Raw genomic sequence first — 26,713 nt, forward strand, 5'->3', positions numbered from 1 at the left:
ACACGTCGATGGTAATGCCTTTTCTACAACTTAATAAATGTTTCAAGCCAACCACTTGTATCTCAGAAGTTAAGATTATCAAATAAAAGTTAGCTTTACATGTAAAGCTAAACGCCAGTAGGCCTCAGGCCTAGGTTAGCGCGCTAAGCTAGCGCTAGCTAGCGCTAGCTTAGCGCGCTAATCCAATCGACCAAATGCCATCAAAACACTTTAAAATTCATCTCACGTCGATGGTAATGCCTTTTCTATTTCTTAATAAATGTTTGAAGTCAACCACTTGTATCTCAGAAGTTAAGATTATCAAATAAAAGTTAGCTTTACATGTAAAGATAAACGCCAGTAGGCCTCAGGCCTAGGTTAGCGCGCTAAGCTAGCGCTAGCTAGCGCTAGCTTAGCGCGCTAATCCAATCGACCAAATACCATCAATAAACTTTAAAATTCATCTCACGTCGATGGTAATGCCTTGTCTATGTCCTAATAAATGTTTCAAGTCAATCACTTGTACCTCAGGAGTTGAGATTATCAAATACAGGTTAGCTTTGCATGTAAAGCTCGACGGCCCCTCCATCAAAACTCACCAAAAGCACAAGCAAACAGCACAATGCAAAGTACATAATCACTCTCTGAAATATAACATTTAAATTACCTGTGTTATCATCAACCATAGCCTCATATCAGCACAGAGTTCAAACAATAGGCTAACGTTAAGCTAACAGAGATGAAAACAGGTCTTACCTCTTAGTCTGTGAGAAGAAGTGGGGGGGAGGGACACAGACGCACGGGGCTTTTATACGCAGCCCCCCTGCGCCCCTCCCGATCTCTTTTTCAAATCAAAACAAGATGGATTACCATAGCACTGGTCATGTAAATACCTACTACATAATGTAATTGTAATTAAAAAAAAAAAAAGTAATAATAATTATTATTTAGTAACTATTATTTTGTTAATAATAATTGATAATAATATTGTTAATAATATATATTATATGATATTATATTATAGTTATTATACTCTATTATTATTATTATTATTATTATTATATATTACATTATGCCTGTCTGTGGATACTTCCTCTACCTCTTTTTTTACCATGGACTCTGGTGTGAAGAGGCAGACACTTGGCACTAATTAGGCCCCTGCTGTCTAAAGTAAAATCCTGACAGCTTTCAAACCTACGCCGATGGAAAGAGGACAAAAATTCCTACAAAAATATGATATTTTGGTGTAGATTTGAACAAGTTTGTGGCTGCTGTGCAGACTTTTTTACCCTTTTTGACACTGGTGTGTTCTGTTCTGCACTCTGCCTGGTCATGTGACTCACTCTAGCTGCTTGCACATTCCCCTATACATACCCATTATAAGCTCTCAGAGGGAGCAGAAAGCACACTCAAACTTAAATTGTCATAGCTCAAAAATGGTAAAAGATAGCAAAATCATGTAAATACAAGATTTATAGATCCAAGTCTTGTGACTCGTTTAAACCCTGAAAAAAGTCTGTAACTCAAACTATGTCCGAGCGGCGTTACTTCAAACGGGTGTGGGTTTTATGGATTTCTCCATTGGATTGAATGTGGATTTCTCTGTCTGCCTGCATTTTGGTCTGATTATGACACAGCTGCTCATGTATTAGCGCAGTACTCATGTCACTCACACACTAGGACATCCTGGGCCTTTCAAAATAAAAGCCCAAAACTCTTTCCAACTGAAAGCACCGAAAAATACCCTCACAAATGGTCAAAATGGATAAATTGTCTGCACTTCGATGACACAAACATCGTGGCGGACCGGCACCGGTGCGAGGGCCGACCAACGCTGCTTGCAGCTTTAATGTTGGTTTTGTTTTTGCTGGAATTACGTGTCTTTGACGCTTAATTTGACCCCCTAAACATGTTCAAAAACTCACCAAATTCGGCACGCACATCAGGTCTGGTGAAAAATTCGTTAAAATGGAAAAACGCACCCCCAAAGTGCAAAAATGTGCTCGCTAGCGCCACCTAGGCACATTAAATCGGCCGCTGCGGCCCACAGGAATGTGATAGAAAGACCAAACCAGCGCCGAAACGTAGGTCTCATCAAGGCCGAGATTTCACGCACTCGCCCCCCCGACCTAAAACCAACAGGAAGTCCGCAATTTGCCCTTCAATGTAAGAGTCACGCCCGAAATTTCGTGTCGTTCAAAAATTATCTCCTCCGAGGCCGTAAATCGTGGCGGCTCAAAAAGCTAATACAAGACAGAGAATACAGTGCTGAACAAAAGTTGTTCGGGATTTCGTCATTCTGGCCTTAGTTTTTAAATTAAAAGCCCTCAAAGTCGGCGTTGCTGCAACAAAAACGCCATTTTTTCCATGGAGTTTGGCGTGAACAGGCGCACACTTGGCGCTAATGAGGCCCCTGGCGTCTAAAGTAAACGTCGCACGGCTTTGAAAATTATGCCACACGAAAGAGGACGAAAATTCCTACAAAAATATGAAATTATTTTTTAAATTGGAACAAGTTTGTGGCCGCTGTGAAGACTTTTCGACCATTTTGGACCCTGGCGTCCTCTCCTCTGCACTCTGCCCGCTCATGTGACTCACTCTAGGCAACGGACAGTTCCGCAATACACACCCATTATAAACCGTCAGCGGGAGCAGAGAAAACAGTCAAACTTAAACTGCCGTAATTCAAAAACAGTACAAGATAGCAAAATCATGTAAATACAAGATTTATAGAGCCGAGTCTTGTGCCTCGTTTAAACTTTGAATAAAGTCTGTCACTCAAACGATGTCCGAGCGGCGTTACCTCAAACATGGGTTGGTTTGATCGATTTTTCCATTGGATTGCATGGGGATTTCTCTGTCTGCCTGCATTTTGGTCTGATCATGACACAGATGCCAGTACTCATGTATGAGCACAGTACTCATGTCACTCACACACTAGGACATCCTGGGCCTTTCAAAATAAAAGCCCAAAACTCTTTCCACCTGAAAGCACCGAAAAATGCCTTTACAAAAGGGAAAAATGGATGAAATGTCTGCACTTCAAACATCGTCGTGGCGGACCGGCACCGGTGCGAGGGCCGACCAACGCTGCTTGCAGCTTTAATGTTGGTCTTGTTTTTGCTGGAATTACGTGTCTTTGACGCTTAATTTGACCCCCTAAACATGTTCAAAAACTCACCAAATTCGGCACGCACATCAGGTCTGGTGAAAAATTCGATAAAATGGAAAAACGCACCCCCAAAGTGCAAAAATGGACTCGCTAGCGCCACCTAGGCACACTAAATTTGCCGCAGCGGCCCACAGGAATGTGATAGAAAGACCAAACCAGTGCCGAAACGTAGGTCTCATCAAGGCAGAGATTTCACGCACTCACCCCCCCGACCTAAAACCAACAGGAAGTCCGCAATTTGCCCTTCAAAGTAAGAGTCACGCCCGAAATTTCGCGTTGCTCAAAAATTATCTCCTCCGAGACCGTAAATCCCAGCGGCTCAAAAAGCTAATGCATGACAGAGGATACAGTGCTGAACAAAAGTTGTTCGGGATTTCGTCATTCCGGCCTTAGTTTTTAAATTAAAAGCCCTCAAAGTCGGCGTTGCTGCAACCAAAACGCCATTTTTTCCATGGAGTTTGGCGTGAAGAGGCGCACACTTGGCGCTAATTAGGCCCCTGGCGTCTAAAGTAAACGTCGCACGGCTTCGAAAATTATGCCACACGAAAGAGGACGAAAATTCCTACAAAAATATGAAATTAATTTTTAAATTGGAACAAGTTTGTGGCCGCTGTGAAGACTTTTCGACCATTTTGGACCCTGGCGTCCTCTCCTCTGCACTCTGCCCGGTCATGTGACTCACTCTAGGCAACGGACAGTTCCGCAATACACACCCATTATAAACCGTCAGCGGGAGCAGAGAAAACAGTCAAATTAAAACTGCCGTAATTCAAAAATGGTACAAGATAGCAAAATAGTGTAAATACGAGATTTATAGAGCCAAGTCTTGTGCCTCGTTTAAACTTTGAATTACGTCTGTAACTGAAACGATGTCCGAGCGGCGTTACCTCAAACAGGTGTGGGTTTTTATGGATTTCTCCATTGGATTGAATGTGGACTTCTCTGTCTGCCTGCATTTTGGGCTGATCATGACACAGCTGCCAGTACTCATGTATTAGCGCAGTACTGATGTCACTCACACATTAGGACATCCTGGGCCTTTCAAAATAAAAGCCCAAAACTCTTTCCAACTGAAAGCACCGAAAAATACCCATACAAATGGGAAAAAATGGATGAATTGTCTGCACTTTAATGACACAAACATCATCACGGATCGTGGCGGACCGGCACCGGTGCGAGGGCCGACCAACGCTGCTTGCAGCTTTAATTAGGCCCTCGCCCTACATCGTAGAGAGGGCCTATTGTTTTTGTATCGTTTTTTTTTTTTTATTATTATTATTATTATTATATCGTGTCGTTAGGCCTTAATTTGACCCCCTAAACATGCTCAAAAACTCACCAAATTCGGCACGCACCTCCGGTCTGGCGAAAAATTCGATAAAATGGCAACTCGGACCCCCAAAGTGCAAAAATGGGCTCGCTAGCGCCACCTAGGCACAAAAAGGCACACGAAGGCGGCCGCTGCGGCCCACAGGAACATGATAGAAAGACCAAACCAGCGCCGAAACGTAGGTCTCATCAAGGCCGAGATTTCACGCGCTCGCCCCCCCGACCTAAAATCAACAGGAAGTCCGCAATTTGCCTTTCAAAGTAAAAGTCGGGCCCCGAAATTGCGCGTTGAACAAAATTTAACTCCTCCGAGGCGGTAAATCGCGGCGGCTCGAAAAGCTAATAGATGAAAGAGGATACCGTGGTTAACAAAAATTCTGAAGGATTTCGTCATTACTCGATTAGTTATTAAATGATAAGCCCTCGAAGTCGGCAACGCCGACTTCGAGGGCGTCGTTTTTTCCATGGAGTTTGGCGTGAAGAGGCGCACACTTGGCGCTATTTAGGCCCCTGGCGTCTAAAGTAAATGTCGCACGGCTTCGAAAATTATGCCACACGAAAGAGGACGAAAATTCCTACAAAAATATGAAATTAAATTTTAAATTGAAACAAGTTTGTGGCCGCTGTGAAGACTTTTCGACCATTTTGGACCCTGGTGTCCTCTCCTCTGCACTCTGCCCGGTCATGTGACTCACTCTAGGCAACGGACAGTTCCGCAATACACACCCATTATAAACCGTCAGCGGGAGCAGAGAAAACAGTCAAACTTAAACTGCCGTAATTCAAAAATGGTACAAGATAGCAAAATAGTGTAAATACAAGATTTATAGAGCCGAGTCTTGTGCCTCGTTTAAACTTCGAATTACGTCTGTAACTGAAACGATGTCCGAGCGGCGTTACCTCAAACAGGTGTGGGTTTTTATCGATTTCTCCATTGGATTGAATGAGGATTTCTGCCTGCATTTTGGTCTGATCATGACACAGCTGCCAGTACTCATGTATTAGCGCAGTACTCATGTCACTCACACACTTGGACATCTTGGGCCTTTCAAAATAAAAGCCCAAAACTCTTTCAACTGAAAGCACCGAAAAATACCCTTACAAATGGGAAAAATGGATGAATTGTTCATCGCGGACCGGCACCGGTGCGAGGGCCGACCAACGCTGCTTGCAGCTTTAATTAGGCCCTCGCCCTCCAACGGAGAGAGGGACTATTGTTATTGTATCGTTTTTTCTTTTTATTATTATATCGTGTCGTTAGGCCTTAATTTGACCCCCTAAACATGCTCAAAAACTCACCAAATTTGGCACGCACCCCAGGTCTGGTGAAAAATTCGAGAAAATGGCAATTCGGTCCCCCTAATCGAAAAAATGGGCTCTCTAGCGCCACCTAGGCACACTAAATCGGCCGCTGCGGCCCACAGGAATGTGATAGAAAGACCAAACCAGCGCCGAAACGTAGGTCTCATCAAGGCCGAGATTTCACGCGCTCGCCCCCCCCACCTAAAATCAACAGGAAGTCCGCAATTTGCCTTTCAAAGTAAAAGTCGGGCCCCGAAATTGCGCGTTGAACAAAATTTAACTCCTCCTAGGCCGTAAATCGTGGCGGCTTGAAACGCCAATACTTGAAAGAGGATACCGTGCTGAACAAAAGTTCTGAAGGAATTATTATTAATTTGAACCGTTTGGGATTTATAAGCCCTCGAAGTCGGCAACGCCGACTTGGAGGGCGTCGTTTTTTCCATGGAGTTTGGCGTGAAGAGGCGCACACTTGGTGCTAATTAGGCCCCTGGCGTCTAAAGTAAACGTCGCACGGCTTCGAAAATTATGCCACACGAAAGAGGACGAAAATTCCTACAAAAATATGAAATTAATTTTTAAATTGAAACAAGTTTGTGGCCGCTATCAAGACTTTTCGACCATTTTGGACCCTGGTGTCCTCTCCTCTGCACTCTGCCCGGTCATGTGACTCACTCTAGGTAACGGACAGTTCCGCAATACACACCCATTATAAACCGTCAGCGGAAGCAGAGAAAACAGTCAAACTTAAACTGCCATAATTCAAAAACAGTACAAGATAGCAAAATAGTGTAAATACAAGAATTATAGAGCCGAGTCTCGTGACTCGTTTAAACTTTGAAAAAAGTCTGTAACTCATACGATGTCCGAGCGGCGTTACCTCAAAACGGGTGTGGGTTTGATCGATTTCTCCATTGGATTGAATGAGGATTTCTCTGTCTGCCTGTATTTTGGGCTGATCATGACACAGCTGCCAGGACTCATGTATTAGCGCAGTACTCATGTCACTCACATACTAGGACATCCTGGGCCTTTCAAAATAAAAGCCCAAAACTCTTTCCAACTGAAAGCACAGAAAAATACCCTTACAAATGGGAAAAATGGATGAATTGTCTGCACTTCAGTGACACGAATATCGTGGCGGACCGGCACCGGTGCGAGGGCCGACCAACGCTGCTTGCAGCTTTAATGTTGGTTTTGTTTTTGCTGGAATTACGTGTCTTTGACGCTTAATTTGACCCCCTAAACATGTTCAAAAACTCACCAAATTCGGCACGCACGTCCGGTCTGGTGAAAAATTCGATAAAATGGAAAAACGCACCCCCAAAGTGCAAAAATGGGCTCGCTAGCGCCACCTAGGCACACTAAATTGGGCGCTGCGGCCCACAGGAAAGTGATAGAAAGACCAAACCAGCGCCGAAACGTAGGTCTCATCAAGGCCGAGATTTCACGCACTCGCCCCCCCGACCTAAAACCAACAGGAAGTCCGCAATTTGCTCTTCAAAGTAAGAGTCACGCCCGAAATTTCGTGTCGTTCAAAAATTATCTCCTCCGAGGCCGTAAATCGTGGCGGCTCAAAATGCTAATACATGACAGAGGATACAGTGCTGAACAAAAGTTGTTCGGGATTTCGTCATTCCGGCCTTAGTTTTTAAATTAAAAGCCCTCAAAGTCGGCGTTGCTGCAACAAAAACGCCATTTTTTCCATGGAGTTTGGCGTGAAGAGGCGCACACTTGGCGCTAATGAGGCCCCTGGCGTCTAAAGTAAACGTCACACGGCTTTGAAAATTATGCCACACGAAAGAGGACGAAAATTCCTACAAAAATATGAAATTAATTTTTAAATTGGAACAAGTTTGTGGCCGCTGTGAAGACTTTTCGACCATTTTGGACCCTGGCGTCCTCTCCTCTGCACTCTGCCCGCTCATGTGACTCACTCTAGGCAACGGACAGTTCCGCAATACACACCCATTATAAACCGTCAGTGGGAGCAGAGAAAACAGTCAAACTTAAACTGCCGTAATTCAAAAACGGTAAAAGATAGTAAAATAGTGTAAATACAAGATTTATAGAGCTGAGTCTTGTGCCTCGTTTAAACCTTGAAAAACGTCTGTAACTCAAACGATGTCCGAGTGGCGTTACCTCAAACATGGGTGGGTTTGATCGATTTCTCTATTGGATTAAATGAGGATTTCTCTGTCTGCCTGCATTTTGGTCTGATCATGACACAGCTGCCAGTACTCATGTCACTCACACACTAGGACATCCTGGGCCTTTCAAAATAAAAGCCCAAAACTCTTTCCAACTGAAAGCACCGAAAAATACCCTTACAAATGGGAAAAATGGATAAATTGTCTGCACAAACATCGTGGCGGACCGGCACCGGTGCGAGGGCCGACCAACGCTGCTTGCAGCTTTAATTAGGCCCTCGCCCTCCATCGGAGAGAGGGCCTATTGTTTCTGTACTGTTTTTTGTTCTCCTTTTTATTATTATTACGTCTAAATAACGCTTAATTTGACCCCCTAAACATGCTCAAAAACTCACCAAATTCGGCACGCACCTCCGGTCTGGCGAAAAATTCGATAAAATGGCAACTCGGACCCCCAAAGTCCAAAAATGGGCTCGTTAGTGCCACCTAGGCACAAAAAGGCACACGAAGGCGGCCGCTGCGGCCCACAGGAACGTGGTAGAAAGACCAAACCAGCGCCGAAACGTAGGTCTCATCAAGGCCGACATTTCACGCGCTCGCCCCCCCGACCTAAAATCAACAGGAAGTCCGCAATTTGCCTTTCAAAGTAAAAGTTGGGCCCCGAAATCGCGCGTTGAACAAAAATTATCTCCTCCGAGGCCGTAAATCGTGGCGGCTCAAAAAGCTAATACATGAAAGAGGATACAGTGCTTACCAAAAGTTCTGAAGGATTTCGTCATTCCGGCCTTAGTTTTTAAATGATAAGCCCGCGAAGTCGGCAACGCCGACTTCGAGGGCGTCGTTTTTCCCATGGAGTTTGGCGTGAAGAGGCGCACACTTGGCGCTAATTAGGCCCCTGGCGTCTAAAGTAAACGTCGCACGGCTTCGAAACTTATGCCACACGAAAGAGGACGAAAATTCCTACAAAAATGTGAAATTAATTTTTAAATTGGAACAAGTTTGTGGCCGCGGTCAAGACTTTTCGACCATTTTGGACCCTGGCGTCCTCTCCTCTGCACTCTGCCCGGTCATGTGACTCACTCTAGGCAACGGACAGTTCCGCAATACACACCCATTATAAACCGTCAGCGGGAGCAGAGAAAACAGTCAAACTAAAACTGCCGTAATTCAAAAATGGTACAAGATAGCAAAATAGTGTAAATACAAGATTTATAGAGCCGAGTCTTGTGCCTCGTTTAAACTTTGAATTGCGTCTGTAACTCAAACGATGTCCGAGCGGCGTTACCTCAAACGGGTGTGGGTTTTTATGGATTTCTCCATTGGATTGAATGTGGATTTCTCTGTCTGCCTGCATTTTGGTCTGATTATGACACAGCTGCTCATGTATTAGCGCAGTACTCATGTCACTCACACACTAGGACATCCTGGGCCTTTCAAAATAAAAGCCCAAAACTCTTTCCAACTTAAAGCACCGAAAAATACCCTTACAAATGGGAAAAATGGATGAATTGTCTGCACTTCAATGACACGAACATCGTCGCGGACCGGCACCGGTGCGAGGGCCGACCAACGCTGCTTGCAGCTTTAATGTTGGTCTTGTTTTTGCTGGAATTACGTGTCTTTGACGCTTAATTTGACCCCCTAAACATGTTCAAAAACTCACCAAATTCGGCACGCACATCAGGTCTGGTGAAAAATTCGATAAAATGGAAAAACGCACCCCCAAAGTGCAAAAATGGACTCGCTAGCGCCACCTAGGCACACTAAATTTGCCGCAGCGGCCCACAGGAATGTGATAGAAAGACCAAACCAGTGCCGAAACGTAGGTCTCATCAAGGCAGAGATTTCACGCACTCACCCCCCCGACCTAAAACCAACAGGAAGTCCGCAATTTGCCCTTCAAAGTAAGAGTCACGCCCGAAATTTCGCGTTGCTCAAAAATTATCTCCTCCGAGACCGTAAATCCCAGCGGCTCAAAAAGCTAATGCATGACAGAGGATACAGTGCTGAACAAAAGTTGTTCGGGATTTCGTCATTCCGGCCTTAGTTTTTAAATGATAAGCCCTCGAAGTCGGCGTTGCTGCAACCAAAACGCCATTTTTTTCCATGGAGTTTGGCGTGAAGAGGCGCACACTTGGCGCTAATTAGGCCCCTGGCGTCTAAAGTAAACGTCGCACGGCTTCGAAAATTATGCCACACGAAAGAGGACGAAAATTCCTACAAAAATATGAAATTAATTTTTAAATTGGAACAAGTTTGTGTCCGCTGTGAAGATTTTTCGACCATTTTGGACCCTGGCGTCCTCTCCTCTGCACTCTGCCCGGTCATGTGACTCACTCTAGGCAACGGACAGTTCCGCAATACACACCCATTATAAACCGTCAGCGGGAGCAGAGAAAACAGTCAAATTAAAACTGCCGTAATTCAAAAATGGTACAAGATAGCAAAATAGTGTAAATACGAGATTTATAGAGCCAAGTCTTGTGCCTCGTTTAAACTTTGAATTACGTCTGTAACTGAAACGATGTCCGAGCGGCGTTACCTCAAACAGGTGTGGGTTTTTATGGATTTCTCCATTGGATTGAATGTGGACTTCTCTGTCTGCCTGCATTTTGGGCTGATCATGACACAGCTGCCAGTACTCATGTATTAGCGCAGTACTGATGTCACTCACACATTAGGACATCCTGGGCCTTTCAAAATAAAAGCCCAAAACTCTTTCCAACTGAAAGCACCGAAAAATACCCATACAAATGGGAAAAAATGGATGAATTGTCTGCACTTTAATGACACAAACATCATCACGGATCGTGGCGGACCGGCACCGGTGCGAGGGCCGACCAACGCTGCTTGCAGCTTTAATTAGGCCCTCGCCCTACATCGTAGAGAGGGCCTATTGTTTTTGTATCGTTTTTTTTTTTTTATTATTATTATTATTATTATATCGTGTCGTTAGGCCTTAATTTGACCCCCTAAACATGCTCAAAAACTCACCAAATTCGGCACGCACCTCCGGTCTGGCGAAAAATTCGATAAAATGGCAACTCGGACCCCCAAAGTGCAAAAATGGGCTCGCTAGCGCCACCTAGGCACAAAAAGGCACACGAAGGCGGCCGCTGCGGCCCACAGGAACATGATAGAAAGACCAAACCAGCGCCGAAACGTAGGTCTCATCAAGGCCGAGATTTCACGCGCTCGCCCCCCCGACCTAAAATCAACAGGAAGTCCGCAATTTGCCTTTCAAAGTAAAAGTCGGGCCCCGAAATTGCGCGTTGAACAAAATTTAACTCCTCCGAGGCGGTAAATCGCGGCGGCTCGAAAAGCTAATAGATGAAAGAGGATACCGTGGTTAACAAAAATTCTGAAGGATTTCGTCATTACTCGATTAGTTATTAAATGATAAGCCCTCGAAGTCGGCAACGCCGACTTCGAGGGCGTCGTTTTTTCCATGGAGTTTGGCGTGAAGAGGCGCACACTTGGCGCTATTTAGGCCCCTGGCGTCTAAAGTAAATGTCGCACGGCTTCGAAAATTATGCCACACGAAAGAGGACGAAAATTCCTACAAAAATATGAAATTAAATTTTAAATTGAAACAAGTTTGTGGCCGCTGTGAAGACTTTTCGACCATTTTGGACCCTGGTGTCCTCTCCTCTGCACTCTGCCCGGTCATGTGACTCACTCTAGGCAACGGACAGTTCCGCAATACACACCCATTATAAACCGTCAGCGGGAGCAGAGAAAACAGTCAAACTTAAACTGCCGTAATTCAAAAATGGTACAAGATAGCAAAATAGTGTAAATACAAGATTTATAGAGCCGAGTCTTGTGCCTCGTTTAAACTTCGAATTACGTCTGTAACTGAAACGATGTCCGAGCGGCGTTACCTCAAACAGGTGTGGGTTTTTATCGATTTCTCCATTGGATTGAATGAGGATTTCTGCCTGCATTTTGGTCTGATCATGACACAGCTGCCAGTACTCATGTATTAGCGCAGTACTCATGTCACTCACACACTTGGACATCTTGGGCCTTTCAAAATAAAAGCCCAAAACTCTTTCAACTGAAAGCACCGAAAAATACCCTTACAAATGGGAAAAATGGATGAATTGTTCATCGCGGACCGGCACCGGTGCGAGGGCCGACCAACGCTGCTTGCAGCTTTAATTAGGCCCTCGCCCTCCATCGGAGAGAGGGCCTATTGTTATTGTATCGTTTCTTTTTCTTATTATTATTATATCGTGTCGTTAGGCCTTAATTTGACCCCCTAAACGTGCTCAAAAACTCACCAAATTTGGCACGCACCCCAGGTCTGGTGAAAAATTCAAGAAAATGGCAACTCGGACCCCCTAAGTGCAAAAATGGGCTCACTAGCGCCACCTAGGCACAAAAAGGCACACGAAGGCGGCCGCTGCGGCCCACAGGAAAGTGATAGAAAGACCAAACCAGCGCCGAAACGTAGGTCTCATCATGGCCGAGATTTCACGCGCTCGCCCCCCCGACCTAAAATCAACAGGAAGTCCGCAATTTGCCTTTCAAAGTAAAAGTTGGGCCCCGAAATTGCGCGTTGAACAAAATTGATCTCCTCCGAGGCCGTAAATCGTGGCGGCTCAAAAAGCTAATAGATGAAAGAGGAAACAGTGCTGAACAAAAGTTGCTAAAGGTTTATTATTAATTCAAACCGTTTGGGATTTATAAGCCCTCGAAGTCGGCAACGCCGACTTGGAGGGCGTCGTTTTTTCCATGGAGTTTGGCGTGAAGAGGCGCACACTTGACGCTAATTAGGCCCCTGGCGTCTAAAGTAAACGTCGCACGGCTTCGAAAATTATGCCACACGAAAGAGGACGAAAATTCCTACAAAAATATGAAATTAATTTTTAAATTGGAACAAGTTTGTGGCCGCTGTGAAGACTTTTCCAACATTTTGGACCCTGGCGTCCTCTCCTCTGCACTCTGCCCGGTCATGTGACTCACTCTAGGCAACGGACAGTTCCGCAATACACACCCATTATAAACCGTCAGCGGGAGCAGAGAAAACAGTCAAACTAAAACTGCCATAATTCAAAAACGGTATAAGATAGCAAAATCATGTAAATACAAGATTTATAGAGCCGAGTCTTGTGCCTCGTTTAAACTTCGAATTGCGTCTGTAACTCAAACGATGTCCGAGCGGCGTTACCTCAAACATGGGTGGGTTTGATCGATTTCTCTATTGGATTGAATGAGGATTTCTCTGTCTGCCTGCATGTCGGTCTGCCTGTGCCACAGCTGCCAGTACTCATGTATTAGCACAGTACTCATGTCACTCACACACTAGGACATCCTGGGCCTTTCAAAATAAAAGCCCAAAACTCTTTCCAACTGAAAGCACAGAAAAATACTATTACAAATGGGAAAAATGGATAAGTTGCCTGCACTTCAATGACACAAACATCATCATGGATCGTCGCGGACCGGCACCGGTGCGAGGGCCGACCAACGCTGCTTGCAGCTTTAATTAGGCCCTCGCCCTCCCTTAGGGAGAAGGGCCTATTGTTTTTGTACCGTTTCTTTCTTCTTCTTCTTATTCTTATTATTATTATTTCGCCTCTTTGACACTTAATTTGACCCCCTAAACATGCTCAAAAACTCACCAAATTTGGCACGCACCCCAGGTCTGGCGAAAAATTCGATAAAATGGCAACTCGGACCCCCAAAGTCCAAAAATGGGCTCGCTAGCGCCACCTAGTTACAAAAAGGCACACGAAGGCGGCCGCTGCGGCCCACAGGAATGTGATAGAAAGACCAAACCAGCGCCGAAACGTAGATCTCATCGAGCCCGACATCTTTCGCGCTCGCCGCCCCCACCTAAAATCAACAGGAAGTCCGCAATTTGCCTTTCAAAGTAAAAGTCGGGCCCCGAAATTGCGCGTTGAACAAAATTGATCTCCTCCGAGGCCGTAAATCGTGGCGGCTCGAAAAGCTAATACATGAAAGAGGATACAGTGCTGAACAAAAGTTGTTAAAGGTTTATTATTAATTCGAACCGTTTGGGATTTACAAGCCCTCGAAGTCGGCAACGCCGACTTCGAGGGCATCGTTTTTTCCATGGAGTTTGGCGTGAAGAGGCGCACACTTGGCGCTAATGAGGCCCCTGGCGTCTAAAGTAAACGTCGCACGGCTTCGAAACTTATGCCACACGAAAGAGGACGAAAATTCCTACAAAAATATGAAATTAATTTTTAAATTGGAACAAGTTTGTGGCCGCTGTCAAGACTTTTCGAACATTTTGGACCCTGGTGTCCTCTCCTCCGCACTCTGCCCGGTCATGTGACTCACTCTAGGTAACGGACAGTTCCGCAATACACACCCATTATAAACCGTCAGCGGGAGCAGAGAAAACAGTCAAACTTAAACTGCCATAATTCAAAAACGGTAAAAGATAGCAAAATCGTGTAAATACAAGATTTATAGAGCCGACTCTTGTGACTCGTTTAAACTTCGAATTGCGTCTGTAACTCAAACGCTGTCCGAGCAGCGTTACCTCAAACAGGTGTGGGTTTTTATCGATTTCTCCATTGGATTGAATGTGGATTTCTCTGTCTGCCTGCATTTTGGTCTGATCATGACACAGCTGCCAGTACTCATGTATTAGCGCGGTACTCATGTCACTCACACACTAGGACATCCTGGGCCTTTCAAAATAAAAGCCCAAAACTCTTTCCAACTGAAAGCACCGAAAAATACCCTTACAAATGGGAAAAATGGATGAATTGTCTGCACTTCAAACATCGTGGCGGACCGGCACCGGTGCGAGGGCCGACCAACGCTGCTTGCAGCTTTAATTAGGCCCTCGCCCTCCATCGGAGAGAGGGCCTATTGTTTTTGTACTGTTTTTTCCGGTTCTTTTTTTTTTATTATAATTACGCCCAAATAACCCTTAATTTGACCCCCTAAACATGCTCAAAAACTCACCAAATTTGGCACGCACCCCAGGTCTGGCGAAAAATTCGATAAAATGGCAACTCGGACCCCCAAAGTGCAAAAATGGGCTCGCTAGCGCCACCTAGGCACAAAAAGGCACACGAAGGCGGCCGCTGCGGCCGACAGGAATGTGATAGAAAGACCAAACCAACGCCGAAACGTAGATCTCATCGAGCCCGACATCTTTCGCGCTCGCCCCCCTGACCTAAAATCAACAGGAAGTCCGCAATTTGCCTTTCAAAGTAAAAGTCGGGCCCCGAAATCGCGCGTTGAACAAAATTTATCTCCTCCGAGGCGGTAAATCATGGCGGCTTGAAACGCTAATACATGACAGAGGATACCGTGCTTAACAAAAGTTCTGAAGGAATTATTATTAATTTGAACCGTTTGGGACTTATAAGCCCTCGAAGTCGGCAACGCCGACTTCGAGGGCGTCGTTTTTTCCATGGAGTTTGGCGTGAAGAGGCGCACACTTGGCGCTAATGAGGCCCCTGGCGTCTAAAGTAAACGTCGCACGGCTTCGAAAATTATGCCACACGAAAGAGGACGAAAATTCCTACAAAAATATGAAATTAATTTTTAAATTGGAACAAGTTTGTGGCCGCTGTGAAGACTTTTCGACCATTTTGGACCCTGGTGTCCTCTCCTCTGCACTCTGCCCGGTCATGTGACTCACTCTAGGCAACGGACAGTTCCGCAATACACACCCATTATAAACCGTCAGCGGGAGCAGAGAAAACAGTCAAACTTAAACTGCCGTAATTCAAAAATGGTACAAGATAGCAAAATAGTGTAAATACGAGATTTATAGAGCCGAGTCTTGTGTTTCGTTTAAACTTCGAATTACGTCTGTAACTGAAGCGATGTCCGAGCGGCGTTACCTCAAACAGGTGTGGGTTTTTATCGATTTCTCCATTGGATTGAACGTGGATTTCTCTGTCTGCCTGCATTTCGGTCTGATCATGACACAGCTGCTCATGTATTAGCGCAGTACTCATGTCACTCACACACTAGGACATCCTGGGCCTTTCAAAATAAAAGCCCAAAACTCTTTCCAACTGAAAGCACCGAAAAATACCCTTACAAATGGGAAAAATGGATAAATTGTCTGCACTTCAAAACATCGTGGCGGACCGGCACCGGTGCGAGGGCCGACCAACGCTGCTTGCAGCTTTAATTAGGCCCTCGCCCTCCATTGGAGAGAGGGCCTATTGTTTCTGTACTGTTTTTTATTATTATTACGCCCACATTTCCCTTAATTTGACCCCCTAAACACGCTCAAAAACTCACCAAATTTGGCACACACCCCAGGTCTGGCGAAAATTTCGATAAAATGGAAAAACACACCCCCTAAGTGCAAAAATGGGCTCTCTAGCGCCACCTAGGCACACTAAATCGGCTGCTGCGGCCCACAGGAATGTGATAGAAAGACCAAACCAGCGCCGAAACGTAGGTCTCATCAAGGCCGAGATTTCACGCGCTCGCCCTCCCGACCTAAAACCAACAGGAAGTCCACAATTTGCCCTTCAAAGTAAGAGTTTCGCCCGAAATTTCGCGTTGCTCAAAATTTATCTCCTCCGGGGCGGTAAATCATGGCAGCTTGAAACGCTAATACATGACAGAGGATACCGTGCTTAACAAAAGTTCTGAAGGAATTATTATTAATTTGAACCGTTTGGGACTTATAAGCCCTCGAAGTCGGCAACGCCGACTTCGAGGGCGTCGTTTTTTCCATGGAGTTTGGCGTGAAGAGGCGCACACTTGGCGCTAATGAGGCCCCTGGCGTCTAAAGTAAACGTCGCACGGCTTCGAAAATTATGCCACACGAAAGACGACGAAAATTCCTACAAAAATATGAAATTAATTTTTAAATTGGAACAAGTTTGTGGCCGCTGTGAAGACTTTTCCAACATTTTGGACCCTGGTGTCCTCTCCTCTGCACTCTGCCCGGTCATGTGACTCACTCTAGGCAATGGACAGTTCCGCAATACACACCCATTATAAACCGTCAGCGGGAGCAGAGAAAACAGTCAAACTAAAACTGCCATAACTCAAAAACGGTCTAAGATAGCAAAATTTTGTAAATACAAGATTTATAGAGGCAAGTCTTGTGACTCATTTAAAATTCGAATCGTGTCTGTAACTCAAACGATGTCCGAGTGGCGTTACCTCAAACGGGTGTGGGTTTGATCGATTTCTACATTGGATTGAAAGAGGATTTCTGCCTGCATTTTGGTCTAACCATCACACAGCTGCCAGTACTCGTCACACGCACACGGAAGCACACACACACAAATACACACATGGCCGAGATCGTAGGTGCCAGTGTGTGTGTATGTGGCCGAGGCCGTAGCCGCCAGCGGCAGCTACGGCCTACATACAACATACTCATGTCACGCACACATGCACGCACGCACACACACACGCACACACACAAGTACACACACGCGCACATAGCCGATGCCGTAGGTGCCAGTGTGTGTGTATATGGCCGTATATGGCTAAACCACATACTCATGTCACGTGCACATGTACGCACACACACACACACACACAAGTACACACACGCGCACGTGGCCGACGCCGTAGGTGCCAGTGTGTGTGTATGCCACATACTCATGTCACGTGCACATGCACGCACACACACACGCATACACACACCGAGGCCGTACTCATATCACACACACACATACACACACAAACAAACACGCGCACGCACCAAGCACGCACACACACACACACCGCTGGCAGCTACGGCCTCGGTACTTATATCACACACACACGCACACACACATACACACACACGCACGCACGCACGCACGCATCAAGCACACACATACACACACACACACACACACACACACACACACACACACACACACACACACACACACACACACACACACACACTGAGGCCGTAGCTGCTGCTGGCAGCTACGGCAGCTACACCGTACTCATATCACCCACACACACATACACACACACAAACAAACACACACTCAAGCACGCACACACAAATGCACACACACACACCCCGCTGGCAGCTACGGCCTCGGTACTCATATCACACACACACGCACTAAGCACGCACACACACGTACACACACACACACACACACACACACACACAGGCACACACACACACACGCACACACACACACACACCAAGCATGCACACACACGCATACACACGCATACACACACAAACACACGCATGCACACACACACACATGCGCACCAAGCACGCACACACACACCAAGCACACACAGACACGCACACACACACATACACACACACAAACAAACACGCGCACGCACATACACACACACAAACAAACACGCGCACGCACCAAGCACGCACGCACACACACACACACACCGCTGGCAGCTACGGCCTCGGTACTCATATCACACACACATACACACACATCAAGCACACACACACACACATCAAGCACACACACACACAAACACACACGCACGTACGCATCAAGCATGCACATACACACACACACACACACACAAATACACACACGCAGGCACTAAGCACGCACACACATGCATCCTCACGCACGCACACACACACACACACACACACACACACACACACACACACACACACACACACACACAGGCACATACACAAACACATGCATCCACGCACACACAAGCATTTTAAATTTATATATCAAAATCAAGGGAACAGGCCTCAATGAACATTCATTTGGATGACACTGGTGTGAGCAACACAAACACATCTCACTCTGCGTGAACTTCTTATCCTCACTGCTAACCAGGCTACATGGATCATGCTACAGACTCTCACATTTAAAGCATTACATTTTCAAAATAAAATCACTTTAAAAGATGACCTTAAAAGCCTTTCAAGTTATTTTCATTATTTCTTCTAACCCAGCTGAGAGTTGCAGTGCTTCATCACATCAACACATTTCAAATACAAGTCCTTATAAATCAGACATACCTTTGAAACATTCAGAAGGGAATTACAGAAAGGTTTCCACATCAGGCAGGGTAACATGCAGCTGAGGGAATATTACACTCATGACTTACACATTATAAGCTCCTCTGTTGGTCATCTCTTCATTCTTGATAACATCAATGCTGGATAATTTACTCATGTTTACATGTCAACTCTTTACCCATGTGAATAATATACTGTTTTAATCAAATACAATTCATATATATATAACCTTCTATGTAATTATATAATATTGCATTACACAGTAAAGCAGGAGTAGTATTACTACAGACTTGTTTTTCACAATACATTGAAATTACCTTTATTCATAACAGTATATGACAGACAACATTTTGTACTTTCAAATAAAAAATTTATTTTCCAATTCAATTTCATTTACATGTAGTTGTTTTGATGATTGCATTTACTTTTAATCACTGACATTTTTTCGTAGTATGGTTTAGTTATTTATTCTGTTGTAAATGTGATAAAAAAAAACAGACAAGACAAACATTTAGAAAAATCATGGCTGTACTTTATTGTTCATTTAACAATATTCCCTCAATTTCAAATCAATTTCAGTTTTATTTATTTGTATAGCCCAGAATCACAAATACAAATTTGTCCCAAAGGGCTTTACAGAAAAATACAACATCCTCTGTCCTTAGACCCTCACATCGGATGAGGAACAACTCCCTAAAAAAACCCCTTTAACAGGGAGAAAAATAGGAAGAAACCTCAGGGGAGCAACAGAGGAGGGATCCCTCCCCAGGACGGACAGACGTGCAATAGATGTTGTAAACACAGATAACAAACAATAAAATGTATTGTATTATCAACAATATTCCCTCCCTCATATGAAACTACAATTAAGATAGGATTACATTTTTAACTCTTATCTCATACATCTCATGTCCCAGACCTACAATACTGACACTAAAGTTCATCTGAACCACTATGACAGGACATAGGTACAATGCATGTGCTGTCTCTGTCCCACGATGCCACTTGCTACAAGGCGACATCATCATCACTTGGAGGTAGGGAAGTTTGGGACGCTGCACCACAGTAGCATCTTCAACCAGGAAGCTCCCCTTCGAGTAAAAAAAAGACAACATTTTGAGGCAAACATCACTGACCAACAGCATTTCATAGTACACTAACTAAAGTAACTACAATTTGTTGACAGGGCCACCCAACTGTGTAAAGTTGGTGAGGCATAGGGAGACAGAAAAGTTAAGAATGGGGGACACAAATGGGAGCAGAAAACCTGGAAAATAGACGACTGGTAATGGATTTAGTTTTTTATATAAATAACTGTCCTGTTGTGGCAGCTCAGGCGTACAGAATGGGGAGTCTGTGCCTTGTTGTGCCACAACAGTTTTGCTCTGAGTTCATGCACACCAGAGGGAACACTTCAGTATTGGAAGCGAACGTCTTGTGTACAGACAGTACACATGAAGGTGACATGGACTCAAACATGCAGAACTATATACATTTCAACTTTAAACAGCTATACATTTAAAATTTTAACAGCTATACATTTCAACTTTAAACAGACATACATTTCAACTTTAAACAGATATACATTTAAACTTTAAACAGACATACATTTAAAATGTTAACAGATATACATGAAGAGCTCATTTGCAAAAACAGATCCCCATTTGAGTTTATTAAACCTTTTTAAACTTTTTTGAATTGTATTAAAATTTACTTTATATTTATTTCTATTATTTATATGTTTACTTAGCCTGGCATAATGTTTATTATCCTAATCATGCTTTGTGTGTGTGTGTGTGTGTGTGTGTGTGTGTGTGTGTGTGTACTCCAAGCAGTATCAGTGAAACGGTGTATCCATTTTAAGAATGGCTTTTATCTGTTTTTGCAAATGAACTCTTCACATTTAAACTTTAAACAGAGACCAACAGCTAACACGTGGCAAACAGAGACTAACACATCCATAAACCTGTGACACATGATTCCATGATATACGTCCCTACACATGATTCTCCACAACTAAACCTTCCCTAATTCCCCCTGAAACACATGATTGGCTTAATCTAAAATCTAACCATGATCATCTATTCCACATCATAAATACAATCTAAAATCACAATAATAAATACACAATATAAATACTATAAATAATGACAATAAATAACAATCTACACAATTACAGTGGGACAGGCTCTAAAAAGACAACATTCATAGTGGTAGCCAATGTACACACCATGAACAACACAACACACTACAAGTCAGTTTCCTCTGAACCAACACACAAACGCGACAACACTAACATTTGCACCGGGACACTGCAATGTAGCTCCGTTTGACTCATCAAACAAAGAATTTACACCGGTCGTGTGAATTCATTGTTTGCCTCCTTTGCCAAACAAACCAACCTAACCCTCATCAAAATCCACGTCTGACTCGAAGAGGCCCTCTACCTCCTCCAAGTCAACAACTAACCCCTGATCATCATAAACACTAAAACCACACAAAACACCTTCATGATCACTAAAATACGTGGGCATCACTGCACACTCCACATTATACTGTGTTGTTTTAACATAAACGTGATCAATTAGTGTCCCCTTCTCTGTAGTTTCTTGTGTTACATGTTGACTAAAACCTTTTTCGCCCATGAATTTGCAAATTGAGGATGTTTTTAAAATGTTCTCATTGAAATCCCCCATTATTACAATTGTGTTACTGATTGGATTTAACCAATCAAGTAACTTCCCCAGATTTTGTTTGAATAAAGAAATTTGGTAACACGGTGGACGATAAATTACTGCCAACAATATGTTGAATTTGTTGCACAGGCACACCAAACACTCCAGATTCAAATCGGGCACCTGCAGAATGTTACAGTCCAAATTGTCTACACTATACAAACCAACTCCACCGTGTTCTAGGTTCTTTAGCTCTACCAATTTAGGGTTACTGCTGCTGTAACACAAGCCTCGAGGACGGTTGTGGAAAGTGTAACCTTCAATTTGGACACTGTCTAATGAGGACTGTGCAGTGAGCCACGTTTCTGTCACAGCAATACAGGTAAGCTGTAAATGCTGCGTGCAAGACACCAAATCTAACACATGCCGACTTAAACTTTGAACGTTCATTAAATACACAGAGAAACTGTGTGTATTTAATGAAGGCTCTGGCTGCTCAATCAAAAATGGAGGCATGCTATCCAAGGCCTCCTTTATGGCGTCCTTGCAATAAATTGCCCTCTCTGTAAAATCCTCGATGATCAGTCCAGACAAGGCCCTAACGCGACTCAGCGCTACATATGCCTGCCCCGGTGCAAACACCCTCTTCAAGGACACTACCGCCTCGTCCACAGTGAGTCCTTGCACTTTGTGAACAGTGCAAGCCCACGCTAACCTAAGAGGAAACTGACGACGCAAACCGCCACGCTTGGTGGCTCTATCCTCCTCTGGATCAATGGCAGTAGACTGCAGGCATTCTACTGCTGCATGTGCACGGTTTTTCCTCCTATCTGAACCAATTTTCTCATCATCAAATCTAACATACACAGTGAGAGGAAACGTGGAATCCTCTCCAAAAACAACCTGAGTAACCGTGCCACATGCTCCATTGACCAGGCCGTCCGCAACATCCACGTTCTTGCACAACATCACTCGCGCGTTCCTCGCTATACACAAAGTCTCCGGTAGAGACGTGTCCGCCGCAACGCCGTGATGCCCGGGCATCCGTTCCAAATTCCCTGTTGTCCTGTTAGTCACAAAATCCTGCGCCTCAATGGTGACATAATCAGGACAACAGTCAAACAGATAATTTAGGTTGTGCTCACTTACTTGCCTATTCGTCGCAAAGATATGCAAGGCTGAGCTCACCTCGCCGGTCTCGCGCATCTTCAACATTTCAACGTCGCTATCTAACATTGGGGTGGCCCTGGAACGCACTCTTAACCTATTAAGCATTTCAGCAAACACACTATCCTTCTGCCTAACTATCTTTTTCAGCTCCACGATGCTGAAATTACACCACAGGTCCACACCAACAGGACTACTATACAGAGGCTTCCCTTTAACGGGAGGCAACTGATAGAAGTCTCCAACAGCTATCACACTAACATTACCGAACGGGGAAAAGTCGCCTGTCTGTTTAATCTGCCTTAATCTACCGTGGACATAAGCCAACAGATTGTGATTAACCATACTTATTTCATCTATAATTAAAATTTGGAGGTGACTTAATTTTGCTCGCAAAGAGTTTAGTTTATCTTCACCCAGAGGGGTGTAAGGTAAACTAGCCTGTTTGCCAATACTCAATGTGTGATGAATTGTTGCTGCATTTAAATTGTATGCAGCTATTCCTGTTGGAGCAGTTAACAAAACACAGATATCGTCTGGTTGATCACAAAGTGTTGACAGAAGCCGCGCTGCTTCATACTGAATAGCCCTAATTAAATGACTCTTCCCCGTCCCTGCACCACCTGTCACAAATACACGCAGAGGCTCTGGGTTTTTACCCATCACCTTCTGCAGACACCACTGTCTCACCCTATAAAAAACAGCAAGCTGTGTCTCATTCAGAGACCTAACAAGCGCCAAACCCTCACTTCTAGATAAAATGGACCTGTTTCTCTCTAACTGCGCTACTTGTCTGCCACCAACAATCAAATCCGGCACATTCACCAATGACTCAACTAACTGTTCCTCTGCTAACTCACCTTCCCGCTGCTGCCTCATCTCCTCTAAACCCTCAAGGCGTTCCGCTTCCTGTTCAGGACAAAGCTCACCCCAAACATCCTCATCTACACCGTTGTTTTGCGCAGCTATCTCCTGAGCTAACTCAAGGTGAGGACAATTAACCTCAAACCTTGCCCTATTCTCATCGACAACATCGCTAACCGAATGTACAGAGCCGTCGCTAAACATCACCTCACCATCGTTATAAAACTGCTCAAACAGCTCAAAGCCTTCAGGTTTGAGGTCTGAGTCAGTTCTATAAGGAAGAAACAACTGCAACAGGCTCTGAAAATGTGCCTCCTCCTCTCTATCCAAATTAAAACGCATGTATCGCACCACTGCAAACTGAGTGCGTGTTCTCCTAAGAATGAATCCTAAGTCATTCTTCAGTTCAATTCTGTCTTTAGACATCTCATTTTTGCTGAGAACACGATACTCAGATGCAAAGGTAGCCATACACATGTTTGCAAACACTACGCTGTCAGGCCTATTCCTATACCTATCTACTATACTAATCATAAACATATCCTCCTCCCGTAGATCACGGGAGGCGGCCATCTGCCTCAACACACTGAGGGGCAAACTCATTCTAACTATCCTACTGCCTGTCGGCACAAACACAACCTTCCTGGAACACTCCCTAAGGTGCATGTTCGTTAGCCTATACACCGCCTCCTGCGCACAAACATCCCTATTGTGTAAATATACACTGCCCAGCTTCCGCAGGGCTTCTTTGGCAGAGAGATTCCCTTGTTTTTTTGTTTCTTTTTGGGCATTAGTCAATAAGAGGCCAATTTCTCTCTCTGCTTTCGTAATATACGATATTATGTATATTACTACGGCGTAGGCGTCGGTGACAAAGCTAATGTCCATGTTTGCGTTCCAGCACTTCAACAACTGCTTACTATATTGATTAACCCAAACCTCGTTCACCCCTCTCCTATAGACAACCTTATGTTTCTTCTCTAAACGCCTATAAACCCGCTCAAAAATCTCCTGATTAATACGCAAACTATGAAACAACTCCTCTACACTAGCAGGAGGCACATCGCGTTCCACAGCTTTCTTAACATCTTCCAGAATTTTATGCGCAAACTCTTTGGGCATTTTATCCCTATCCTCAAAACACTTACAGGCTGGCTTGTTTTCTGAATTAGATTCAGCCTCACCTGTCTCCTTCTTCTTTTTATCACATTTGCACTCAGGCATTCTACAAATGAATGTCCGCGCAGAAACAGGTTTTGGGAAATTGAAACGACATGTCGTTTTGTGTTTCCTGCATGACTTTGAATGTCGTTTGGAATGTGTTTGAACAGATGACACCGTGTCCAATAGTGTGTCATCATCTGAGGGTAGCTCACACGTAACGTAACGGTCAATAAATTCTACGACTTCCTCATCTGTGTTTTTATCAATTTGGGGAGCACCCTCGATCCAAAACAAACAATGCACATGCGGTGAGCCTCTTTGTTGAAATTCTACCCTATAAAAGTAATCGATTATTTTGCCGATAGGTTGACAGGGAGACATGAGAACCTCTTTCAGAAAACAATGCCACCTGTAGTCAAACATCCGCGCTGCGGTCACAGGATTACGTCGCAACAACGCACACCTATCAGCCCACTCCAAATCCTCTACCGTCTGCGATCTGCCTTCCTGTTTCAGGATGCTGGTCAGAAGATTCTGCCAGCGCATATCCGCAGACGAAAACGAACAGAACCACGTCGGAATGCCTAACTGCCGCACACAAGCCATCACGTCCTTCTGGACAGACTGCCAGAAGGCCGGAGTTCCTCTGATGGGTTTAAGAAACCTAAACCCATCATCACACGCCAACAACTGCTTCAAGGCGTCCGCATCTGCCAACATATCCTCACTAACCCGTTGAGGCCTCTGACCTCCTTTATCTTTACGCAACGCGACAGAAACACTGGACACAACCTTGTCCAACTCCGACACGTACTGCGCAAAAAATATATACTCTACATTACGCGCAAAACGACCGTCGGCATGCATAATCCTATTATTAAGATAACGCGCCAACGTCAAGTCGTGCCACCGACCATCATGAAAAGTCTTACCACCCGTGGGAAACAACACGGGGAAACATTTAGCCTCGTTCGTGTGGTCAGAAAGCATTCTAACGGGACTATTCCCTTCTGCAGGCGCAATATTCAAAATATCCTTAAAATACTGATCTAAAGCTTCCTGACCAATATCAACAGGCATAAGACAAGTGTCCTGAAACATGCAGTGCTGTTGTCTGTCATGTAGCAGTTCATCCTGTCCTATGTCTGCTGATTCCACTAGATCACCAATTTCACCCTGACCTCTATCCTGACCTGACCTACCCTGAGCCTCATCCTCACTGCCTGATTCGGCCTCTTCCTTCTCCCTATCTTCCTCCCTAACAAACTCATTGACCCAGTGCTCGTTAAACTCAATGTCTCTATAATGTACATTTGTTCCCTTTAAGTAATCTAGCGCCTGTCTTACACGCAACGTATCCACAAACTGGTACTCGTAGTGCCCTTTATATGTGAGTTTCCGCTTCAGCTTAACCTGAAGCAGAGACCCTTCCATATTCGAACGAGGCAACACATTCACAGTCTGAACAATGTTGGCTGGAACACATGTCACTGGTCCATGTACTCCATTCTGCCCGCCTTTAGGCAGTGCCAACATTTTCATGAATGGAATGTGTAACGCAATAAGATGCTGTTCTAAACTATTCAAAGATCCCAGTTCAGCAGGAATGGGATCAAGCTCCAAGTTATTAACCCAGCATTCAGCTGGCATCTCACCTGAACTAAGCTTTCTATTACACGTGTAACAGATCCACAACTGACCGCGCGATGAAACCAACGAACACGGCGCAACACACTCCTCACTACACCTATGCAAATAACGCACGCCTATACACCTATCTGCATTAGCCGCTGTCGCTGAACTTCGCCTATAAACTTCCCTATCACAACTGACCACCTGATGTCTAAACAACAACCTATGACACACACAGCACACAAAATCAGGTCCATCTCTGACCTTGTCTAAAAACTGATCCATAACAAACCCAAAATCTTTAGATTTCTCTACTCTCTGCTTTCTGCTCAACATCACT

The 26,713-nt window shown here is 44.6% G+C and overlaps 2 protein-coding genes across 2 annotated transcripts in view; one reads left to right on the top strand and one right to left on the bottom strand.

Annotated features, from left to right (window-relative positions):
- The window catches only part of lipf (lipase, gastric), a 944,109-nt gene that overhangs the window by 896,304 nt on the left and 21,092 nt on the right, over positions 1 to 26,713 (top strand). The window lies entirely within an intron of this gene.
- On the bottom strand, positions 21,261 to 26,682 carry LOC115377540 (uncharacterized). The gene has a single exon (XM_030077352.1). The coding sequence runs from the start codon at positions 26,656 to 26,658 to the stop codon at positions 21,274 to 21,276; it is 5,385 nt and encodes a 1,794-aa protein (XP_029933212.1). The 5' UTR covers positions 26,659 to 26,682; the 3' UTR covers positions 21,261 to 21,273.

Source organism: Myripristis murdjan, chromosome 19, assembly GCF_902150065.1.
Source record: "Myripristis murdjan chromosome 19, fMyrMur1.1, whole genome shotgun sequence".
Taxonomy (NCBI): Eukaryota; Metazoa; Chordata; class Actinopteri; order Holocentriformes; family Holocentridae; genus Myripristis; species Myripristis murdjan.

Coding starts and splice junctions, on each gene's coding strand:
- LOC115377540 (XM_030077352.1), bottom strand. CDS start 26,658: ATGGATCAGTTTTTAGACAAGGTCAGAGATGGACCTGATTTTGTGTGC.